This window comes from Engystomops pustulosus, chromosome 9 (assembly GCF_040894005.1).
Source record: "Engystomops pustulosus chromosome 9, aEngPut4.maternal, whole genome shotgun sequence".
In the NCBI taxonomy this organism is placed as follows: domain Eukaryota; kingdom Metazoa; phylum Chordata; class Amphibia; order Anura; family Leptodactylidae; genus Engystomops; species Engystomops pustulosus.
Window position 1 is genome coordinate 95,503,357 of NC_092419.1, and position 24,638 is coordinate 95,527,994.

General features: G+C 47.7%; 2 protein-coding genes across 4 annotated transcripts; both read left to right on the plus strand.

The window, feature by feature from the left end:
- Positions 1–1,477: 1,477 nt before the first annotated feature.
- LOC140077145 (three prime repair exonuclease 2-like) lies at positions 1,478–7,515 on the plus strand. Of its 3 annotated transcripts, none has more exons than XM_072124054.1 (2): positions 1,478–1,693; positions 6,587–7,515. In XM_072124054.1, the coding sequence occupies exons 1-2, from the start codon at positions 1,496–1,498 to the stop codon at positions 7,304–7,306; spliced, it is 918 nt and encodes a 305-aa protein (XP_071980155.1). In that variant the 5' UTR covers positions 1,478–1,495; the 3' UTR covers positions 7,307–7,515. The 3 variants fall into 3 exon arrangements, with proteins under 3 accessions (XP_071980155.1, XP_071980156.1, XP_071980157.1); XM_072124055.1 differs by having other exon boundaries at positions 1,481–1,681; XM_072124056.1 differs by lacking the exon at positions 1,478–1,693 and adding an exon at positions 2,136–2,178.
- A 6,553-nt stretch (positions 7,516–14,068) lies between these two features.
- On the plus strand, positions 14,069–16,363 carry LOC140077146 (three prime repair exonuclease 2-like). The gene is made up of 2 exons (XM_072124057.1): positions 14,069–14,228; positions 15,489–16,363. Exon 2 carries the CDS (start codon positions 15,513–15,515, stop codon positions 16,167–16,169), a length of 657 nt encoding a protein of 218 aa, XP_071980158.1. The 5' UTR covers positions 14,069–14,228; positions 15,489–15,512; the 3' UTR covers positions 16,170–16,363.
- Positions 16,364–24,638: the final 8,275 nt, after the last annotated feature.

The following is a 24,638-nucleotide window of genomic DNA, read 5'->3' on the forward strand; positions in this document are numbered from 1 at the left end:
AAATCAAATTTCTGTGTTTCATACGTTGAATGTAATGTATGAACAAGAAGTTACGAAGTAAAAGCAATACTTATTTACTAAACGGTTTATGTGGTCAATCATTGGACACTGTTCATAGAATCACATACATGCTGTACAGTTTGCTATTGTTAGAAGGCTAAAGGACCTGACATGATGTTACTTACATTCATGTCATGTGACCAGAGTAACACAAGGACCCGTGTAAAAAAATATATATATTTCCCATCTGTACATAGAGCTTTATATGTCTGTAGTTGAATATTAGCAGACGGTCCCTAAGTACAAGGAGGCAGAGCTGTCAGTCACAATAAGGGGGTGTGGCTCACTGCCAGCCTGGGAGAGAGAAGAGTCACAGATACCAGACATGAGTCACAAAAGCTAATTTGCACATCAGAAAAAATTGGCAGTAATTAAGGTACAGTGCTCCACTGGCAGCTTAGAAGTTTAGGTGATATGGGGAGGACTTGTAACCCTTTATCAGCAGGCATTGTTAGTCAGGGGGTTCAAAAAAGTATTTAAGGTAATCTGTTTGACTCGCCCATCAGTGAGCCAGGTGAAGCACCCATAAGTTATATCCATCTATTTATGCAAGCAAGTGTAAAATAGCTTTTTTTTAAAAAAAGAAATTGAGAAAAATTTTATACGTACCTACTTGCCTGAGAAGAATTATCCAGCGCTGACAGCAGACTCCCAATGATTTCCTTTTCTTTGATATATTCTCTGGGGTGCCCTTCACTGTTTGGGGTCCTTCACTTTCTAACAAAAACCTCTCTTTTTACTTTGTATAACATCGACTCCCCCCGCCCCCCATTCACCAGCTGCACCTCCCCTTTTTACATCATTTAATAGATGTCGCTATTGGCACAGTTGAAATAATTTTGGATCAAATATTCCGATTAAAGGACATCTACCACCATGATGAAAGACTGTATGCAAATGAGCATGGGGGGCTCCAGGCTCCACCAACACCTATGGAGCCCCTGAGGCTCATTTGCATACAGTCTTTCATCCTGGTGGTAGATGCCCTTCAAGTTCGGGGATTTATGACAATATGTTTTGACTACCTAACAAAACCAGTAACCAGGAGTGGTGCTGTTTGTGGAAGAGGCAGCTACAATCACCAATTATGGTTCAGTATGATACAATCTGCAGCACTGGAAATAATATTACAAAAATGAACTTTAATTTAAGTAAATACTACAAATGTTAATGTCCTATCCGGTAATACATAGACGTCTCCTATAGAAGTAGGAGTACAAGAGAGAGGTAGTTTTATTTTTAAGTTAACTAGTAGACATGTAGTAAAAAAAAAGAGGTTCTTCAGCAGCTGTAGTGTGCATGGATCCCCATTTACAGGAAATTGACCCCTTCCCCGCATCCCATGGTCAGGGTCCCTCCGTGCCGCACCTCTGTATATGTTGCAGTCATCCCTTACACCTGATAACTTCTCAGTTTAGAGAAAACGAAACTTCAGATGCAGCGAGCAGCTTCCAGGAAGTGTCTGCCTCCAGCCTGCATGCTGACTGGCTCCTCGTCACCAGTGACACCCGCTGGAGGGTGTGATCACACGCATCTCTATGGGGGACCCGTCCTACACTTTATAATCCTGCCTACTTGTCCAAAGCCATCAGCAGGAAAAGCGGGACTGTCACCTGATCCGGTAAGATATCATGTATGTACTGTATATATAGTGATGGGGAGAACGTGGGTGCCTTCCTGTAATAGGGAGCAACTTCACATCCCTCTGGGTCCTCTGGTTTCCTCCCACACTCCAAAACATACTGGTAGGATGATTAGATTGTGAGCCCAATTTAGGACAGGGACTGATTTGGCAAACTCTGTGCAGCGCTGCGTAATCTGTGTGCGAATTATTATTTATTAAACTTGTAGACGCTTCTACACACCAATAAATTCTTCTCAAATGCTCTGGGAATGGCTCTTAGAGAAGGATGTAGAGTGTCAGACCATATTACGTATATAACCACCTCTCTGGTCAGGTGCAGTGCACTGTATTGATTTGCACCACGCCCATCTGTCACCTGTAGACTCTGATGTGGTTCTCTAAAAGTTAACCCCCTGTGCATGACAAAATCTTTCCCCATTCTCATCTCCCTGTCCCGACGTCAGAGAACTGATCCAATCCGCTTCTCATATAAGGTTTGTGGATCAGTGCTCTTTGTCTGCTAGAGTCTTGTACTTATCTAGCTTGTGTTTGTAGTGTCTTCTGCATTCTCATATATGACCCTTTTGCCTGACTTTCTGACTATCCATTTGCTTGATGATTTTTTTAATGCATTGCCCTTATGATTGTCACCCGTACTTGGAAACTCTACCTTCCTGTTTGTATTATCTTGTCTCCATGTTTGCACTTGGGCACAGGAGGGGAACATCACCAGTTGTCACTTACTGCTTAGGATAGGCTGGGCAATTAGCTGGGGATTGTTCTTGCCTGTCCTTCCTATCTCCCCTGTACATTCCCTAACCCTGCATAACATTTGGAGACAAAAATCTTCTCTGGCCTCTGTGCATGTGGGGACACAGTACAGGCTAAGGTGGCTTTTGTGTTCAGCCTTCCTTCCGGCAAAGCCCTGGCATGAGCTACACACCTCTGCGACAGAAACGATCCGGTCACAGCTACTCTCGCCACGTTCCTCGCTGAATTCCGATCAGTCTTTGAGGAACCTGCCCTTGCGTCTTCTGCTGAGACTGCCCTATGGAACTTACGTCGAGAGGACTCATCTGTCGGTGACTAGGCAGTTCAGTTCCGTACCCTGGCCTCTGAGTTAGCCTGGAATGAAGCCACCTTGGTTGCAAACTTTAAAAAGAAACTTTCAGGACAGTTTAAAGATGCACTGTCTGCACGTGACTTGCCATCTACACTGAGTGGTCTCATCTCTCTGGCCACTCAGATTGACATCCGGTTTACTGAGCGCGCAGAGGAGCAGTGTCTGGAACAACTAAGTCAGGACCCAACGTCTGCCCGCCTGGCTCCTGTCTTCCAAAAACCATGTCAGCTGTAGTGGAACTGATGCAGGTGGATAGAGCTTGTCTGACTACTCGAGCATCCAGACGAAGTCAGGAGAACCTCTGCCTCTATTGTGCCAGCCCGGAGCACTTTCTTGAGACTTGTCCAGTCCATCCACAGCTTCCAGGAAACACATGCACCTAGGGCTCTTGGGAGAAGCGTCCCTAAGTGAGAGCAAAGCTTCTCCACGTTTGAATTTTCTCTGCTCAGCTCTGGGACAGGTAGCTAGTTTCAGGCTTTTGCCTTCTTGTATTCCGGCTCTGCAGGAAACTTTGCGGATGCTGACCTGGTTATGGACTTTATTACCGATCTTCCTCGATGTCCAAGATGTCCCACTTTGTTCCTCTGCCGTCAGCTCCATGCGTTGACAGCTTGTTCTTCACCCACATCTTCTGGCCTCATGGTTTCCCTCTACATATTGTATCAGACCGAGGGATCCAGTTTGTTTCCTGGTTCTGGTGTTTTCTGTGCAGCCAACTTCAAGTGAAATTGAACTTTTCCTCTGCGTACCATCCGCAGTCTAATGGCCGAGTGGGAAGAGTTAATCAAACTCTGGGCTCCTATCTCTGCCATTTTGTCCCTGTCCATCAGGACAACTAGTGCACTCTGTTGCCGCGGGCGGAGTTTTCCTACAACTCCATGGACTCATAATCCGTCGTCTCCGCTCCATTCTTGATCTATGGACCGCATTCTCTCCCTCCTCTTCCTGTGTCTTTGGACATTCCCGCCATGGAAGAGTTGGTCCAGGATCTGAAATCTGGGAGCAGACTTGACTCTCCAGACCTTAGCTTGAACCAAGACCCAGGCCGACAAAAGATGTAGGCCTCATCCAACCTTCGCACCAGGTGACAAAGTGTGGCTGTCCTCCAGGTATGTTCGGCTGAAGATCCCCAGCTACAAGCTTGGTCCGCGTTTCCTGGGTCCATTTGAGGTACTGAAGCGCATGAACCCTGTGGCCTATAAGCTCAGTTTTCCTCCCTCCATGTGCATCCCGAACTCCTTCCATGTCTCCCTTCTGAAGCCTCTGATCCTGAACCCCTTTTCCCGGCAGTTACCACCTCCTGCTCCTGAGGCGGATTCATCCGACATCTATGAAGTAAAAGAGGTCTTGGATATGAAGTTGGTTAGAGGGAAGTGGTTCTTTCTTGTCAAATGGAAGGGTTCGGGTGCCCCGGGAGCCTGGCAGCTTCTCACCTTTGCACGCTCCAGGGACGATTGAAAAAAAGGGTTACAGACAGATGAATCTAAGTTTGAGGTGTTTGGATCACACAGAAGAACATTTGTGAGATACAGAACAACTGAAAAGATGCTGATAGATGCCTGACCACATCAGTCACCATGGTGGAGGTCATGTGATGGTATGGGGTTGCTTTGGTTCAGGTAAAGTGGGAGATTTGTACAAGATCAAAAGGATTATGAATAAGGAAGGCTATCCCTCCATGTTATGCCATGCTGACAGCCTACAACAGGACAATGGCCCAAAGCTCCAAATTATACATATAGCAGCAGCTGGTATTTATCTGTAATGGAGTGGTCGCCCAGTCACCAGATCTCCACCCTATTCAGCTGTTGTGGGAGCAGCTTGACCGTATGGTGCACAAACAGTACCCATCAAGTCGATCCAACTTCAAGCAGGGGGGGAAATTTCTCCCGGTTACCTCAGCAAATTAACTGCTAGAGCCCAAAGGTCTACAATACTGGAAGTGCAGCAAAGGGAACATTCTCTGATTTAAAGCAAAGTTTTAAGGACAAAATCATTATTTCAAATAAAAAAAAAAAATTTCAAACCTTCTTATTTTTGATTCATTTTGCAAGTCCTTTGAAAAATAAAAGTACGAGTTTTCATGGAAAACACAAAATTTTGATCAATAGTGTAAGTCAGAACTAGTTTATTTTGTAATTTTGTCTCCAGACTGTGACTAAAGTAACATCCAGAGAGCTTCACCAGAGGTCACAGTGGGCAGAGAGGTCTGTCTGTAAGTTGGGTGTCCTTAAGTCAGGGACTACCTGTATTTAGAAATACTGTATGATAGTTCAGCAACTTGAATAAAAATGGTAATAGATCTGTATGGATGGACATGTATACACATGTGTGTATATAAATAAGGATATTTTGAGGGAGTATAATGGTTATAAATTTGCTGATGAGACTTTGGTTCTTCTTATTTCAATGTTTTCTCGCTGTCAGTAGGTTTTTGAGGGTTCTTGGTCTTCTGTAGGTGATGGATGGTTTTATTGATGGGTCCTTTCACAGATATGAGAGTCTTTTAAAAGAATTGGCCAATGTTCTTTTCAGTATTTTTCTCAGGGTATTCTCAGGGTCTCGAAACATTTCTCAAGAAACCAATTTGTGAAAATCTTGCTTTGGATCTTGAAATCCTCCGTTTCAGAGCAGTTCTTATACATTTAAATCAATGAAATGTAACCTTCTTTTCCCATTTTCTGTCTACCTTCTTGGAGAATTTTTTGACATGCAATGACTTATGGAGGAAAGTGTCACGGTTCAGTGAGGGGCGAACAGTCTGAGAGTCTCTTTGGAAGAGTCTGTGGACCCTCTGGACCACCAAGGGGGTTGGTATGAGGCCCGCGGTGGCGGCCAAGGCAACAAATGCAGGAAACAGTCACAACTTGAGATGACAGCAGGAACGCAGAGGAGCACTGGTAACGCTGGTACGGAATGAAGACACCGCTGGGATGGAACTCTGGAAATCATGGCAGAAGCACAGGAAGGCAGGAGGTCACCATTGGGCTGGAACCCTGGACGGCACAGCAGGAGCACAGTCATACGGGAACGGACCACAGGATACTGAGGACCAGACATGTACCACAGGACACGGACCACAGGGTGCGGACCACAGAATATGGGCCTCCGGACATGGACCATGGGAAGCATCTGGAAACGCACAGGAACACGGAGGTGCTGGCCCTTTAAGTTCAGGGAAGTGAACTCGCGGCCTGGAGGCAGGAGGCGTGTGGCCTACTCACCGGAACCCAGAACACAGCCAGGAGAGGTAAGTGCGGGTGGGGGGACGGGGACAGGCAGCCAGCGGAGCACGGGTGTAACCGGCATCCGTGACAGCACCCCCCCTTAGGGCCCCTCTTCTCTTCTTCTTCAGCCTCTTCTTGCGCCTCCTCCAATTCATCTTCGTGACGGGACACCTGAGAAGGAAAGCAGAAACTGGATAAACCTCGATGAGGTGCTTGTACCTGATCGGCCTGCACGCCGGGACCCGGAACATAGCCAGGAGCCAGGAAAGGTAAGTGCGGGCAAGGGGACGGGGACAGGCAGCCAGCGGAGCACGGATGTACCCGTGACATTGATCGCGGGAGCACCCGTGACCGAAAAGAGGTTCAGGAACTCAATTTAGGCCTCGGGGGAGACCCCCAAACCTATATATATATATATATATATATATATATATATATATATATATATATATATATATATATATATTATTTTTTTTTATTTTTTTTTTTTTATTTTTATTTTTTTTTTCATATATACAACGTTCAAATGGCTAATTTTTTTGTCATTTACAGAATTTGTTTGCATCAATGGCCTCAGTCATGAATGGAGAGGTGAAAACCTTTGTCTTCCTGGCCATTGAAACTACAGGTCTTGAAGGATATCAATCAAAAATAACTGAGCTCTGCTTGGTTGCCATCCATGTGTCGTCTCTGGAGAACCCAGTAACCGATGAGTCGGGAGAGGTGCAGCTCCCACGGGTGATGGACAAGCTCTGCCTGTGTGTGGACCCAGGGAAACCCATCACTGAAGATGCTTGTATGATGACCGGCCTCAGCAATGAGAACCTCAACAACAGTGAGAAGCAGATATTTAATTCACATCTCATCAATCTGATTGGAGAGTTTGTCAAACGGCAGGCGGGACCGATCTGTTTGGTCGGCCATAATGCATTTACTTACGCCTTTCCACTTCTGAAGACTGAGCTACAACAACACGATGTCCACCTTTCAGATGCCACATTACTCATGGATTCTCTCCAAGCCTTCCGAAACCTGGAGGATCCAACATCCAGATCTGTTAGGGGAAGGCATACGTTGCCAGAAATATACAGGAGAAGTTTTGGAAGAGAACCAAATAATTTTTACTCTGCAGAGGGGCATGTGCTGACCCTAATCTCAGTCTTTATTCACCAAGCAAGACAACTACTTGAGAAGCCCAACTACAGAAAGTGGGACCAGATAAGATGCATGAACGATTGCTACTTTTCAGATCCTGTATGGCCTAGGACATAGTTCTCCGAACAAAAGTCTTAAAGGCATCCCAGTAGTCCAGAACACAACACTCCGGGCAGCTGGAGATGAAGAATGTAGGCCACTGCTCGAAGAAGTATGAAGGATGGGACAGGATAGTAACCAAAATAGGTTGAGCCTCCAGACCCTTCCCTTTTACTGTAGATTAGGAACCCCTCCACTCTTACTGATAATGGGCTTTCAGAATACAATTGCAATGTACTTTAATATATTGTTTTTAATAAAGCTTCTATATTGGTATTTTAGAGTTGTTGTAATTTTATTGATATTGAGAGGTTATATTAGAAGATGCAAAGAGCCTGAGTTGGTGGTGAGGGTGAGTTTGTCTTCAAGACCAGCTTCTAACTATCTGCACCATTGTGTGTTTACCACCGACCATCAGGACCTGACTACTACATATACCACTGACCATCAGGACCTGACTACTGTATATACCACCGACCATCAGGACCTGACTACTGTATATACCACTGACCATCGGGACCTGACTACTGTATATACCACTGACCATCGGGACCTGACTACTGTATATACCACTGACCATCGGGACCTGACTACTGTATATACCACTGACCATCGGGACCTGACTACTGTATATAGCACTGACCATCGGGACCTGACTACTGTATATAGCACTGACCATCGGGACCTGACTACTGTATATAGCACTGACCATCGGGACCTGACTACTGTATATAGGACAGACCATCGGGACCTGACTACTGTATATAGGACAGACCATCGGGACCTGACTACTGTATATACCACTGACCATCGGGACCTGACTACTGTATATACCACTGACCATTGTGAGACACTGAAGGGGTTAACTGTGGATGGGCGGTATGTTTCCCCTAGGTTTTGCTATTATGCAAGGCCTTAGTGCTGAGGTTGTGTTGTCCAGCACCTTGGACACAGGTGGTGGGAACAGCCCAATCAGCCTGCATAAAGCCGCTGAGCAGAGCTGAGAGTTTTGTCTCTCTGAGTGGAGGCTGGAGAGCAAGCAGCCTTGACCTCTGTGCCTGGAGCAGCAAAGTATTTTTGTTAGTGGTGAGTCAGAGAACCATTGTTTAGTTAGCACCCTGACGGGTAGGATATTATTTTGTTTTGATGCCTGAATGTGAAGGCTGTTTTATTTTGTTCCTGCTGAAATAAACGCAGGCTAGACCTGTTTTGGACTGTACCTTGGTGTCACTGTCGTGAACTGCATCACAGCACCCCACTACCACGGTCTCTACTGGGCCAAATCTCCCACATATGGTGCTTCGGATACGGGCAGTTCAAAAGACACACACCTGAAAGGCTCGCTACATCCTGCAACATTGCATGGCCTGGGTGAAAGCAGCAGGCAAATTGCAGGATACAGCCAAGATGGAGGACTTTATTAAATACCTGCAAGAGGAGGCCAGAGCTAATCGGCAGCTGCAGCAGGCCATGCTCCAGCAGCAGGAGTAGAGGTCCTGCCAGCAGCAAGCCATGCTCCAACAACAACAGGAAGAGTCCCAAGCCATGTTCCAGCTGTTGATGGAAAAGTTTTCTGGCGTTATGGCAGCACCACAAGCGACGACTACTGAAGGGTACCCGGTTGTCCAGCGTTCCGCACGGGCTGCAGTACAAAAGGCTTTACAAAAAATTACGGCGACCGACGACGTGGAGGCGTATCTCACTGTGTTCGAGTGAGTAGCTGAGCGAGAGGAGTTACCGGCTGAGCAGTGGGCAGATGTCCTGGCACCGTTCCTGACAGGCGAATCGCAGAAGGCTTACTACGAGCTGAGTGAAACGGAGGCCCGTGAGTACCCCCAGCTAAAGGCGGAGATTCTGGCTCGTCTTGGGGTCACCGTTCAAGTTTGTTCCAGCCGGGTTCACCAGTGGGCTTACTCAGAAAAACTTCCCCCACGCTCCCAAATGCATGACCTGATCCATCTTGTCCGGAAGTGGCTACAACCAGAGGACTGCACCCCAGCACAGATGGTCGAGAGAGTGGTTCTCGACAAGTTCACCCGTTCTCTGCCCTCTCGGCTCCAGCGGTGGGTTGGACAGGCCGGTCCCACAAAAGCTGAGGAACTCGTGTCCCTAGTAGAGAGATATCGGGCTACGGAGGATCTTCTACTAACCTCTCCCACACGAAGCAGTGCCAGTGACAGGGTTACCAAACCATCTGGTAAGACTGCTACTGCGGAAAAGGGGAGACAGGTCAGGTTGGGAGGGGGTTCATTGGGGGGCGTGGATACCCAGAAACCCGGTGAGGCTCGTGACAGAGGTCATAGCCGTATCCAGTGCTGGCGATGCCATGAAATGGGCCATATTGCTGCCAACTGTCCCCTGTCAGTGGAGCCAATGGACTGCAACCAGACCCGGCGAGTGTTTGCCCGGCCGGTTCTGGCAGCCGAGTCGGTCACGGATGCAGAACCCCAAGTGTGTATGGTCACAATTGGGGGTCACACGGTGGAAGCCTTGCTAGAGTCTGGTCACCCTGGTGCGGGGAACTTTGGTTGAACCTGGACTATACAGTGGGCGGAAAGTGGGAGTGTTGTGTATACATGGGGACACTCGCGAATATCCCACTGCTGTCATCAACCTACATACCCCTTGTAGTACTATTACCCATGAAGTGGGGGTGGTGGGGACCCTGTTTCATGAGGCTATTATTGGCAGAGACTTACCGGTGTTTTGGGACCTCTGGAGACAAAGACCCACCTCAGGGTCCCTTTGAGGCCGATGTACCCACACCAGCAGTAGGGGTGACCCCATGTGATGAATTCTCTCCCCTAGAGGTCCTAGCTGGTGAGGTCGAGGGCCACGGGGAGGTAGCCGACATGCCGGACCTTGAGATCTCCCGTGAAAATTTTGGGGCTGCACAGCTACAGGACCCTACCTTATTTAAAGCACGGGAGAATGTTAAAGTAATAAATGGGGTACTCCAAATACCAGGGGCTGACAAAATATACCCCCGAATGGTGATTGTGATTGAGGAGGTTGAGCAACTTGTAGTACCCCAATCTCACCGTAGGCTGGTGCTAGATTTGGCACACAAACATGTGCTGGGAGGGCACTTAGGTGCTGAGAAGACCCGAGAGAGGATCCTGCAGAGATTTTTCTGGCCGGGGGTGTGGGAGGAGGTAAACCGGTATTGTAGCTCCTGCCCTGAGTGCCAACTTACTGCCCCGGTGTCCCACTTCAGGAGTCCTCTGGTACCGTTGCCAATCATAGAGGTGCCGTTTGAACGGATTGCAATGGATTTGGTTGGCCCCATAGTCAAGTCCACAAGGGGGCACCAGTACATCCTGGTTATCCTGGACTACGCTACGCGGTATCCAGAGGCAATCCCGTTAAGGAACACCTTCTCCAAAAACATTGCTAGGGAGCTGTTCCAGGTGTTCTCCCGTACAGGCCTCCCCAAGGAAATCTTGACTGACCAGGGAACCCCATTCATGTCTAGAGTAATGATGGAGATGTGTAAATTACTCCAGGTTAAACAGCTCCGCACCTCTGTATATCACCCCCAGACAGATGGCCTGGTCGAGAGGTTTAACAAGACCTTGAAGGGGATGCTAAAGAGGGTGGTCAGCAAAGATGGGAAGGACTGGGATTGTTTGTTGCCTTATTTGATGTTTGCCATACGTGAAGTTCCCCAGTCCTCCACGGGTTTCTCACCCTTTGAGCTGTTATATGGCCATTCCTCACGTGGGCTTTTGGATGTAGCTAAGGAGACCTGGGAACAGGAGAGGACCCCCCACCGTAGTGTGATTGAACACGTCTCCCTTATGCAGGACCGCATAGCGGCGGTAATGCCCCTTGTAAAGGAGCACATGACAAGGGCACAAGAGGCCCAGTCTAGGGTCTACAATAGATCAGCCAGACTCAGCACCTTTAACCCAGGCGACAGAGTGTTAGTTCTGGTGCCCACCGTTGAGAGTAAGTTCTTGGCGAAATGGCAAGGTCCATATGAGGTCATAGAGAAAGTGGGGGACGTTAACTACAAGGTATCTCAGCCGGGGAGGAGGAAACCCGAACAGATATACCACGTGAACCTCCTAAAGCCATGGAGGGAAAGAGAGTCCCTGATAGCTGTGGGAGTAGGAGAAGCATCTGTCCCCGAGAAGGTGACACCAGAGGTGGGTGTACCCGATGCCAAGGTGCCTGAAGTACGGATCTCGGAGTCCCTCTCCAGGGCCCAGATTCAGGAAGCGAAGGAGTTTGTGCTCCGAAACGTTGATGTGTTCTCTAAGTTACTGGGTCGTACTTCAGTCATCAATCATGACATCATAACCGAACCCCACATCAGGGTACACCAAAAACCCTACCGGGTCCCTGAATCGCGCCGGCTAGCCATATCCGAAGAAGTCAGGCAGATGTTAGACCTGGGGGTTATCGAGTCCTATTGTGTTGATTCCCAAACCTGATGGATCCCTACGGTTCTGCAATGACTTTAGGAAGTTGAACGAGGTGTCCAAATTTGATTCCTACCCTATGCCCAGAGTTGACGAGTTGATAGAACGACTTGGACAGGCTAGGTTCTTCTCCACCCTTGACCTGACGAAAGGGTAGTGGCAGGTACCCCTCACTAACAGGGCTAAAGAGAAGACGGCTTTTGTTACTCCTGATGGGCTTTTTCATTATGTGGTACTCCCCTTTGGGCTACATGGGGCTCCCGCCACATTCCAGAGGTTAATGGATCTCGTGCTAAAACCTCACCGGAGATATGCCTCGGCCTACCTGGATGACATCATAGTCTATAGTAACGATTGGGAGAGTCATCTAGCCAAGGTACAAGCAGTGGTAGACTCCCTGAGGGCAGCAGGGTTGACAGCGAACCCCCAAAAATGTGCACTTGGTCTGGAAGAGGCCCGTTACCTGGGGTACCGTATTGGGCGAGGTGTCATCAAACCCCAAGTAAATAAAGTGGAGGCAATCCAGCAGTGGCCACGACCTATGAGCAAGAAGCAAGTGAGGGCTTTCCTTGGCATAGTGGGCTATTATCGCTGATTTATTCCCGATTTTGCGACAATAGCTGCACCCCTGACGGACCTGACCAAGGGTAGCAGGTCGGTAATGGTAAAGTGGAGTGAAGAGGCTGAGGGGGCGTTTCAGCGACTTAAGACGGTTTTGTGCGAGGGACCGGTACTGATCACCCCTAACTTCACCAAGACCTTTATTGTGCAGACTGACGTTTATGACGTGGGCTTAGGGGCTGTCCTGTCCCAAGTAGTGGAGGGTGAGGAACATCCCGTGACATTCCTGAGCCGCAAGCTCACACCTCCTGAGAAGAACTATAGCATAGTTGAGAGGGAGTGCTTGGCGATTAAATGGGCTCTGGAATCCCTGAGGTATTACTTGATAGGGCGACAGTTTACACTAGTGACCGATCACTCTCCCCTCACCTGGATGAGTCGGGCCAAAGAGAGGAGCACCAGGATCACAAGGTGGTTCCTAATGTTGCAGAATTTCAAGTTCACGGTAGAACATCGAGCAGGAAAGCTGCATGGGAATGCTGATGCCCTGTCTCGTACCCACTGTCTGATGGCCAAAAGTGTTCGCCCCCACAGGGTCAAACAGAGGGGGAGGGTATGTGAGACACTGAAGGGGTTAACTGTGGATGGGCGGTATGTTTCCCCTAGGTTTTGCTATTATGCAAGGCCTTAGTGCTGAGGTTGTGTTGTCCAGCACCTTGGACACAGGTGGTGGGAACAGCCCAATCAGCCTGCATAAAGCTGCCTAGCAGAGCTGAGAGTGTGTTCTCTCTGAGTGGAGGCTGGAGAGCACACACAGCCCTGACCTCTGTGCCTGGAGCAGCAAAGTATTTTTGTTAGTGGTGAGTCAGAGAATCACTGTATAGTTAGTACCCTGACGGGTAGGATATTATTTTGTTTTGTTGCCTGAATGTGAAGGCTGTTTTATTTTGTTCCTGCTGAAATAAACACAGGCGAGACCTGTTTTGGACTGTACCTTGGTGTCACTGTCGTGAACTGCATCACAGCACCCCGCTACCACGGTTTCTACTGGGCCAAATCTCCCACACCATCAGGACCTCGATACCACATACCACACTACTCACCATCAGAGCGCATGATGGTTGGGATAATGACTAGTAAGTCTATAACCTGTAAATAAGATCATTGAATATGTTGTAATCTGAAATAATAAGTAAAGGCTGCAGTGATCTCTTCTGCTCAAAGTCCTGTCCCCAAACAAGACATATGTGATGGACCATATTCTATGGTTAAAGATTTAGCATATTTAGCAAATTATCGATTGTATCCCAATTAGCTGCAATACCAGACGTAACCAGTAATCAGGCGTGGCGCTATTCCTGGAAGAATCAGCCACAAATAGTTCAACTCAAAAACTCTTGTTTGGTTTGGAACATTCTGCAGTGGAAATAATATTATTATTATATTAATATACTGTGTATCTATATATAATATTGATATTGTTTCATTTTTCGCATGTAGCATATAGATCACCTCTGCAGGAAATTTCATTTTTAAGTTTTACTGATGTGACACGTAGCAATAAAAGAGGTTCTGCAGCAGCTGCAGTTTGATTTTGCAGCCTATTTGATACATTTCCCCCGCATACATACAAGTCACTTTATAGTAGATCCCTACAGTCAGGGTCCCTCCGTGCCAGGAATGTTTGTCATAGGGCAGCGCCTCTGTATATGTTGTAGTCATCCCTTACAGCTGATAACTTCTCTGAGCTAAAACGAAACTTCAGCGAGCAGCTTCCAGGAAGTGTCTGCCTCCAGCCTGCATGCTGACTGGCTCCTCGTCACCAGTGACACCCGCTGGAGGGTGTGATCACACGCATCTCTATGGGGGACCCGTCCTACACTATATAATCCTGTCCGTACTTGTCCAAAGTCATCAGCTGCAGAGGAAAAGCGGGACTGTCACTAGATCCGGTAAGATCCTGAACGTATGACTATATGACATGTAACAAGTGGGATGTAGTAGTGTGCGAGGATACCCTCTGTGTATGGTACATGTCTCTTTAAGGAAAATATAGCATACAATCAGTAAAGTAGCAAACTCTATGTATATGAGACGCATTTAGGAATTGCTAGTTATGCGACTGCCTCCTGCTAAGTGGTTTCCGGTAATAGGGAGCAGCTTCACATCCCTCGCAGTCGCTCTACAGCAGCTATAGAGAGACTTCTGCTTCCAGCAAGAGGTATCTATTTAGGAAATCGCTTAACTAGCAGTTACAGAATGATGGAGTGGAGTAACCTCTGGTCAGTATATACAGGGATAATGTTTGCTCCCTTCATTGTCTACCATTATCTAGACCCCCTGTGACCACCAGTCATGTGTCTGGTGGATTGTGGAGTCCTGGCTTTGTTCTATGTAGACAATGAGCTTACATGGGACTGCATGATTTCAGGGTCAGTAAAACCCTATAAAAGGTAGGGTAGAACATGATCCTAGTATATCTTGGCATAGAGCCCGTACCGTGCCCACATTGGACGCAATACTCTGCAAGTTCCTTAAAGGTGTATTACGATGTAACGCGATGCAACCTCGGAAAATTGCCGAACCCAAGAATTGCGAAAACATAGGTTCCCCTTTGTCTTTTTAATTAGCTGTATAGGGGTCGTACAAATTCTATGATTTCATACACAACTAACCCCACTTCTTCAAGGAAAGTCAATCACAGGTGAAAGGGTATGGCACTGTGGGGTCTTCTCCAATTCTTGACCCACCAACCAAAATTTATGGCATCATATGTTTTGTGAGGTTGAAGCTACATCTTATTGTATATCCACAAAATGTATAGGGCTAAGGTTATACTAGAAGAACCTCATTCAACTAGGTCCCCAAGACTGGTCATCAGGACCCTAGAGTCCACGTGGCCTCCATTAGTAAATGATTTACATAACCTAATGCCATCAATGGACGACGTTGACTTTGCCGAACACTTGGCTTCATATTTTATGGGACATTCCACTTTATGTAGTAACTAGTTATTGTACACATACTTTATGGGATGATGTAGCCTCATAAATGTAAATTACTTCACGATTTATGGTTGAGGATGTTGGATCGTGCAGATCATTCTGCTTTACTGGAGCTCTGACTCCTTTGGGGTCTCTTCACCAGGAGAACCAGAAACCATACAGGTGCAGACGTGTTGTTGACATGACCAATCTTTTTGTCTTTTCCAGAGTATTCCCTCACTGGCCTCAGTCATGAATGGAGAGGTGAAAACCTTTGTCTTCCTGGACCTGGAAGCTACAGGTCTCAATGGAGATCGACCAAAAATAACTGAGCTCTGCTTGGTTGCCATCCATGTGTCGTCTCTGGAGAACCCAGTAACTGATGAGTCGGGAGAGGTGCAGCTCCCACGGGTGATGGACAAGCTCTGCCTGTGTGTGGACCCAGGGAAACCCCTCAGTGTGAAAGCTTCTGAAATCACCGGCCTCAGCAATGAAAACCTCAACCATAGCGAGAAGCAGAAATTCGATTCGCAACTCATCAACGTGATCAACGAATTTGTCAATCGGCAGGCCAAACCGGTCTGTTTGGTCGCCCATAATGGATTTTATTATGACTTTCCTCTCTTGAAGACTGAGCTACTACAACAAAGTGAAGACTTCCCCGGTACCATGCTGTGCATGGATTCTCTCCAAGCCTTCCGAAAACTGGAGGATCCAACCTCCAAGTATGTTAAGGGAAGGCATAACTTAGCCGAAATTTTCAGGAGAAGTTTTGGAAGGGAACCAAATTATTCTCACTTTGCGGAGGGGGATGTTCTAACCCTGATCTTGGTCTTCATTTGCCAAGCAAGACAACTACTGGAGGAGCCCAACTACAGGACATGGGAGCAGATCAGACCCATGTACTAGTGTGAGGGTCTACGGAAGGTCATAGGAGGCCTAATGAGTGTTGGTGGAGGCTCCTTGGCAAAAAGCTAAGTAGGATGCCCTTTCCTTTTCAGGTGAGGAAACCCTCCACCATTTTAAAGACTCTCTGCACCAAAACCAAATGCAATGTATTTTTAGTATAATGATTATAATAAAGTGTCTAAATTTACAATGTGCTATTGTTGTCATTGTATTATTATTGTTTGTTGGGATCCACTTGGAAATTGCACTATTGTTTCTCAATTATCTGGCACTTGGCTATGTCCATCAATCCCAAAGGCATTACATGGGTCAACTGTGTCGGAATCAGTGAAGACTTATTAGAGGAATTGGGGGACGTGGGGAGAGGTCCTATTCTAGACCAGCCTCTTACTGCCTGCACCATTCTGTGTGGTTTTTAAATAATTACTTTATAATGGGATGATATGACGTGGATGTGTTATTATGTAGGGTGATCCCATGTCTCCACACACATCCTGGGAGGGACGTTTCACTTCCTATAATGGACATCTGCCATCACATGTGGTTTATCAGGTCCTTGCTATGCAAACAACGCAGTCATGTATAATTATTTGTGATATCCATCTGTATATAGGAACAGCAGTGACTCAGCCGCTATATGCACCTATGTCATAAAGATGAAAGCTCAGGTCTATATATCCTAATTAGAGATGAGCGAGTATACTCGTCCGAGTATACTGCTCGGTCGAGTATTAGCATACTCGGACCGGCTCGTTACTCGGACGAGTATCTCGCCGGCTCGAGATCGAGCAGTAAATTAATAAAATAAATTGAATAAAAGTATTTTTATTGTAAAAAAAAAAAATATTACACATGTTTGCAGATGTTTTACTTGTAAGAACACATTGAAATAACACTATTCTTCACTTTCCAGGTGTTCGCGCGTGTCTCCCGCTAAGTTAGGAGATGTGCACGAACATCTGGAATGTGAAGAATAGTGTTCTTTCAATGTGTTCTGCACTTAAATGGTCCTGTATTCACTGTTTTTAATGTTTTAATTCTATTCTTCACTTTGCAGCTGTGCGCGCGTATCTCCGAACCTATCGGGAGATACGCGCGCACACCTGCAATGTGAAGAATAGAATTAAAACATTAAAAACAGTGAATACAGGACCATTTAAGGGCAGAACACATTAAAATAACACTATTCTTCACTTTGCAGCTGTGCGCGCGTATCTCCGAACCTATCGGGAGATACGCGCGCACACCTGCAATGTGAAGAATAGAATTAAAACATTAAAAACAGTGAATACAGGAGCATTTAAGTGCAGAACACATTGAAAAAACACTATTCTTCACATTCCAGATGTTCGTGCACATCTCCTAACTTAGCGGGAGACACGCGCGAACACCTGCAAAGTGAAGAATAGTGTTATTTCAATGTGTTCTTACAAGTAAAACATCTGCAAACATCTGAAAATTTTTTTTTTTGCACTGTTCTTTTACTGTTCAGTTTTATTAAAAAAATGCTCGGGTCTCCCATTGACTTCAATGGGGCTCGTTATTCGAGACGAGCACTCGAGCATCTGGAAAAGTTCGTCTCGAATAACGAGCACCCGAGCATTTTAGTGCTCGCTCATCTCTAATGCTAATGTATCAATGATATGACACAGGACATAGCACCCTTATCATTAACCATCAAGAACTGATATCACTGACCATCAGGACCTGACAACTGTATATACCACTGACCATCAGGACCTGACGACTGTATATATCACTGACCATCAGGACCTGACTACTGTATATACCACTGACCATCAGGACCTGACTACTGTATATACCGATGACCATCAGGACCTGACTATTATATATACCACTGACCCCCAGGGCCTGACTACTGTATATACCACTGACCATCAGGACCTGACTACTGTATATAGCACTGACCCTCAGGACCTGACTACTGTATATACCACAGACCACCAGGACCTGACTACTGTATATACCACTGACCATCCGGATCTGACTACTGTATATACCACTGACCATCAGAGCCTGACTACTGTATATACCACAGACCACCAGGACCTGACTACTGTATATAGCACTGACCCTCAGGACCTGACTACTGTATATACCACTGACCATCAGGACCTGACTACTGTATATATCACTGGCCATCAGAACCTGACTACTGTATATAGCACTGACCCTCAAGACCTGACTACTGTATATACCACTGACCCTCAGGACCTGACTACTGTATATACCACTGACCATCAGGACCTGACTACTGTATCTACCACTGACCATCAGGACTAGAGATGAGCGAACATACTCGTCCGAGCTTGATGCTCGTTCGAGCATTAGCGTACTCGAAACTGCTCGTTGCTCGGACGAATACTTCGCCCGCTCGAGAAAATGGCAGCTCCCGCCGTTTTGCTTTTTGGCGGCCAGAAACAGAGCCAATCACAAGCCAGGAGACTCTGCACTCCACCCAGCATGACGTGGTACCCTTACACGTCGATAGCAGTGGTTGGCTGGCCAGATCAGGTGACCCTGGGATAGACTAGCCGCTGCCCGCGCTGCTCGGATCATTCTGTGTCTGGATGCCGCTAGGGAGAGAGCTGCTGCTGGTCAGGGACAGCGTTAGGGTGCTAGTAGATTACTGTTAGGCAGGAGTGATTCAACAAGAACCCAACAGCCCTTCTTAGGGCTACAATAACGTTATACTTTTTTTTTTTTGTTTGCTTGTGGCTGGGCTTGCTGGCACTAGTAGTGCAGCTAGTACCATATTGTGAGGAATTTGCAGGGGGACTTGCTACCGTTGTGTTTAGCTCTTAGTGACACACATATCCACCCCAAAGGAGAATCCAAACGGCTTACTTACGCCTACAATAGCGTTATATATATTTTATTTCTGGTTGATCTGCTGGTGGCTGTCCTTGCTGCAGTGCATCTACTAGCCAATTGTGAGGAATTTGGAGTGAGACTTGCGACCGCTGTGTTTAGCGCTTAGTGACGCACATATCCATCACAAAGACCGAAGTGGGAAAATTTATTAGGGGTTGGATTTCATTTAGGCACAGTCTGCCATTTCCTTTTTATTTTCCTTTTATTTTTTCATAACTCAGCGTCATCTCATCAGTGTGCTTTCATACTTGGCTAGAAAATAGCCATAGCAATAGGATAGCATTGTTTGGTTTTAAAAACTAAAAAACACAAAAAAAACTAAAAAACACAAAAAAACACAAAAAACAGTTAAAAAAAAAATTAAAGTTATATAACTTTCATTTTCAAAATGTTTAAACCGAGGGCTAGGGGTAGAGGACGAGGACGAGGGCGGGGACGTGGGCGTCCATCTACTGCAGGGGTCAGAGGCCGTGGTCCTGGGTGGGGTGAGACACCACCTGCTGATGAGGGAGCAGGGGAACGCCGCAGAGCTACACTCCCTAGGTTCATCATGTCTGAAGTTACTGGGACTCGTGGTAGAGCACTGTTGAGGCCAGAACAGTGCGAACAGGTGATGTCGTGGATTGCCGACAATGCTTCGAGCAATTTGTCCACCAGTCAGTCTTCCACGCAGTCCACCCATGTCACCGAAATCGGCACTCCTCCAGCTCCTGCACCTCAGCCTCCTCCCCCCCAGTCTGCCCCCTCCCAGGAAAATTTGGCATTTGAACCGCCATACTCTGAGGAACTGTTTTCTGGACCCTTCCCACAGTCACAAACCACTTGTCCGGTTGCTGCTGAGCAATTTTCCGATGCCCAGGTTTTCCACCAGTCGCAGTCTGTGGGTGATGATGACCTTCTTGACGTAGTGGAAGAAGTGTGTAAAGAGGTGTCCGACGATGAGGAGACACGGTTGTCAGACAGTGGGGAAGTTGTTGTCAGGGCAGGAAGTCCGAGGGGGGAGCAGACTGAGGGATCGGAGGATGATGAGGTGACAGACCCAAGCTGGGTTGAGAGGCCGGTTGAACACAGTGCTTCTGAGACGGAGGAGAGTCCTATAGCAGAACAGGTTGGAAGAGGCAGTGGTGGGGCCAGACGGAGAGGCAGGGCCAGAGCAGGTGCATCAGCGCCAAATGTGTCACGTAGTGAAGCTCCCGTGGCGAGGGCTCCCGCGGCGAGGGCTAGATTTTCAGAAGTCTGGAGGTTCTTTAAGGAAACACCGGATGACCGACGGACTGTGGTGTGCAACCTTTGCCAAACCAGGATCAGCAGGGGTTCCACCACTACTAGCTTAACTACCACCAGTATGCGCAGGCATATGAATGCTAAACACCCGAATCAGTGGCACCAAGCCCGTTCACCTCCGGCCGTGCACACCACTGCTCCTTCCCCTGTGTCAGCTGATAGTCAGCCCCCTGCCCAGGACCCTGGCACAAAAACCCCATCGTCGCCTCCACGATCCTCCACAGCATCCACCAGCGTTCAGCTCTCCATACCCCAGACGCTGGAGCGGAAACGCAAATATAGTGCAACCCACCCGCACGCCCAAGCCCTTAATGTGCACATCTCCAGATTGCTTAGCCTGGAGATGCTGCCCTATAGGCTAGTAGAGACCGAGGCCTTTCGCAACCTCATGGCGGCGGCCGCCCCTTGGTATTCGGTCCCCAGCCGCCACTACTTTTCCCGATGTGCCGTCCCAGCCCTGCACCAGCACGTGTCAGACAACATCATCCGTGCCCTGACCAACGCCGTTTCTGACAAGGTCCACCTGACCACGGACACGTGGACGAGTGCTGCCGGGCAGGGCCACTATATATCGCTGACGGCACATTGGGTTAACTTGGTGGAGGCTGGGACCGAGTCTGACCCTGGGGCTGGTCATATACTGCCGACGCCGAGGATTGCGGGGCCTACCTCGGTCCAGGTCTCAAAGGCCTACTATGCCTCCTCCTCCTCCCACCCCTCCTCCACCTCCTCCTCCGAACTACCATCCGTGGGCATGGCGCCATCAGTCGCTAGCTCTAGGCACAGCAGCAGTGCCGTCGCTAAGCGACAGCAGGCGGTGCTCAAACTGCTGAGCCTAGGCGATAAAAGGCACACCGCCCAAGAACTATTACAGGGCATCACGGCGCAGACTGATCTGTGGCTGGCACCGCTGAACCTGAAGCCAGGCATGGTTGTGTGTGACAACGGCCGTAACCTGGTGGCGGCTTTGCAACTCGGCAGACTGACACATGTGCCATGCCTGGCCCATGTGTTAAATCTCATAGTTCAGCGTTTCCTCAAGACATACCCCAATCTGTCTGATTTGCTCACGAAGGTGCGCCGCATCTGTGCGCATTTCAGGAAGTCCAGCCCAGATGCTGCCACTCTCAGGGCAGCGCCGCCTCCAACTGCCCGCTCACCGACTGTTGTGCGACGTGCCCACGAGGTGGAATTCAACACTGACCATGTTATCCAGAGTTTACCAGCAGCGCAGAGTGATTGTAGACTGCCAGATGTCAACTTCCACCAGAACTGGTAGTCAGGTCAGTCAGCTTCCTCAAGTCTACAATGAGGAGTGGACGTGGATGTCTGATATCTGTCAGGTGCTGAGTAACTTTGAGGAGTCAACACAGATGGTCAGTGGCGATGCCGCCATCATCAGCCTCACCATCCCGCTGCTTGGCCTGTTGAAAAACTCTCTGGTCAGCATGAAGTCGGAAGCTTTGCGCTCGTCACAAGAGACGGGGGAAGAATATTCCCTTGTTGATAGCCAAAGCACCCTGAGGTCTGTTTCTCAGCGCATATCGGAGGAGGTGGAGGTGGAGGAGGAGGATGAGGAGGAAGAGGAGGAGAATGTTGGCGAGACACAAGAGGGGACCATTGTTGAGTCCTTCACTGTTCAGCGTGTATGGGCAGAAGAAGAGGAGTTGGAGGAGTTGGAGGAGGAGGAAATGGACAGTCAGGCCAGTGAGGGGAGTGAATTCTTACGCGTTGGTACTCTGGCGCATATGGCAGATTTCATGCTAGGCTGCCTATCCCGTGACCCTCGCGTTCAAAGAATTTATTCCAGCACTGATTACTGGGTGTTCACTCTCCTGGACCCACGGTACAAGCAAAATCTTTCCACTCTCATCCCTGCAGAGGAAAGGAGTGTGAGAATGCATGAATACCAGCAGGCCCTGGTGCACAAGCTGAAACAGTATTTCCCTTCTGACAGCGCTAGCGGCAGAGTGCGTAGTTCTGCGGGACAAGTAGCGAGGGAGAGTAGGCGAGCAGGCAGCTTGTCCAGCACTGGCAAGGGTACGCTTTACAAGGCTTTTGCCAGCTTTATGTCACCCCAGCAAGACACTGTCACCTGTCCCCAGTCTCGGCAGAGTAGGGCTGATCTTTACAGAAAGATGGTGAGGGAGTACGTAGCTGACCATACCATCGTCCTAAATGATCACACAGCTCCCTACAACTACTGGGTTTCAAAGCTGGACATGTGGCACGAACTGGCGCTGTACGCCTTGGAGGTTCTTGCCTGCCCTGCCGCTAGCGTCTTGTCCGAGCGGGTTTTCAGTGCAGCTGGTGGCATCATCACCGATAAGCGTACACGCCTGTCGACTGACAGCGCTGACAGGCTGACGCTTATTAAGATGAATAAAGCCTGGATTTCTCATAATTTCCAATCTCCACCAGGTGAAGGAAGCTCAACCTGAATAATTTATGCACTCCTCCTCCTCCTCCTCATTTTCCTCCTTCTCCTCCTCTTTGTACACTAAAGCAGAGGAAACTGGCTATTTTTTGACAGGGCCCACTGGCTCTAGCTATAGTACTTTATGCATGTAATTTTTCTGGAGGGCCACCTACCCGGTCCTCTGTTTTAAACAATTTTTGGGAGTGCCACATACAGGCACTCAATCTATTCAATTTTTCTGGAGGGCCACCTACCTGCTCCTCTGGTTTGAAAACTTTTTTGGACTGCCACATACAGGCACTCAATCTATTAAATTTTTCTGGAGGGCCACCTACCTGCTCCTCTGGTTTGAAAACTTTTTTGGACTGCCACATACAGGCACTATCCAAATTAAATTGTCTCCATAGCAGCCTCCACACGTTGTCTCCATTGCTACCTCCAAAAGTCGTCCATATAGCTGCCTCCATACATCGTCCCCTTATCAAACGAGGTGTGTCAGGCAGAAATTTGGGTTGTTTTCATGGATTCCACATCAAAGTTGTTAACTTTGTTGCCACCCTGCTGTGTTATCCAAAAAATATACTGGCAAACTTTTATGATTAACCGATATTATTTCAGCGCTTCTTGCGCATCTGTTTACATTCCCCTCACCCGCCATATCCCAAACTTATAAGAACGCTACTACACTTGATCTTATACAAAAGGTTCTTAGAAGTGCTGTTTGGGGAGTAGCCTAGAGACAGGGGCTTGGATTGGCGAAAGCTCGCCTGGCAGCGGAGCGCCAGCTCCATGCCAAGATTCAACTAACATAGTTTTAACTGCAGCACCTTTAATCTACTACTAGTTCACTGCCTCCATACATGGTCCCCTTATCAAACGAGCTGTGTCAGGCAGAATTTTGGGTTGTTTTCATGGCTTCCACATCAAACTTGTTAACTTTGTCGCCACCCTGCTGTGTAATCCACAAAATATACTGGCAAACTTTTATGATTAACCGATATTATTTCAGCGCTTCTTGCGCATCTGTTTACATTCCCCTCACCCGCCATATCCCAAACTTATAAGAACGCTACTACACTTGATCTTATACAAAAGGTTCTTAGAAGTGCTGTTTGGGGAGTAGCCTAGAGACAGGGGCTTGGATTGGCGAAAGCTCGCCTGGCAGCGGTGCGCCAGCTCCATCCCAAGATCCAACTAACATAGTTTTAACTGCAGCACCTTTAATCTACTACTAGTTCACTGCCTCCATAATAATAATAATAATAATCTTTATTTATATAGCGCCATCATATTCCGTAGCGCTTTACAAATCATAGGAAACAAATACAAATGTAATGTAACAGAGCACAACATTTGTATGGAACAACAGGAGTGAGGTCCCTGCTCGCCAGAGCTTACGGTTTATGAAGATGATGGGGTAACACGAGGTAAAAGAATATTTAATGGTCAAGCCATTCTTCTTAGGGAATAGAACAAAATATAATAAATGGAATTGCTGTCGCTTGAACCACTCAGCCGTCATCTTATATACCAGGTCCAGGGTGAATGGGACTGCAGAGAAGTCTGGTGCCTGTTGGTTGCTGGATAACAGATGGGAGGACGACACAGGACGGGTTAGTAGAAGAGTTAAAACTTCATGCAGTTAATGAGTGTTATAGGCTTGCCTAAAGAAATGGGTTTTAAGAGCACGTTTGAAACTTTGGAGGTTAGGTATTAGTCTGATAGTCCGGGGCAGAGCATTCCATAGAATTGGTGCAGCTCTAGAGAAGTCTTGGAGACGCGAGTGGGAGGTCCGCACTAGGGTAGAGGTTAATCTAAGATCACTGGCGGATCTAAGAGCACGGGTTGGGCGATAGACTGAGATAAGAGAG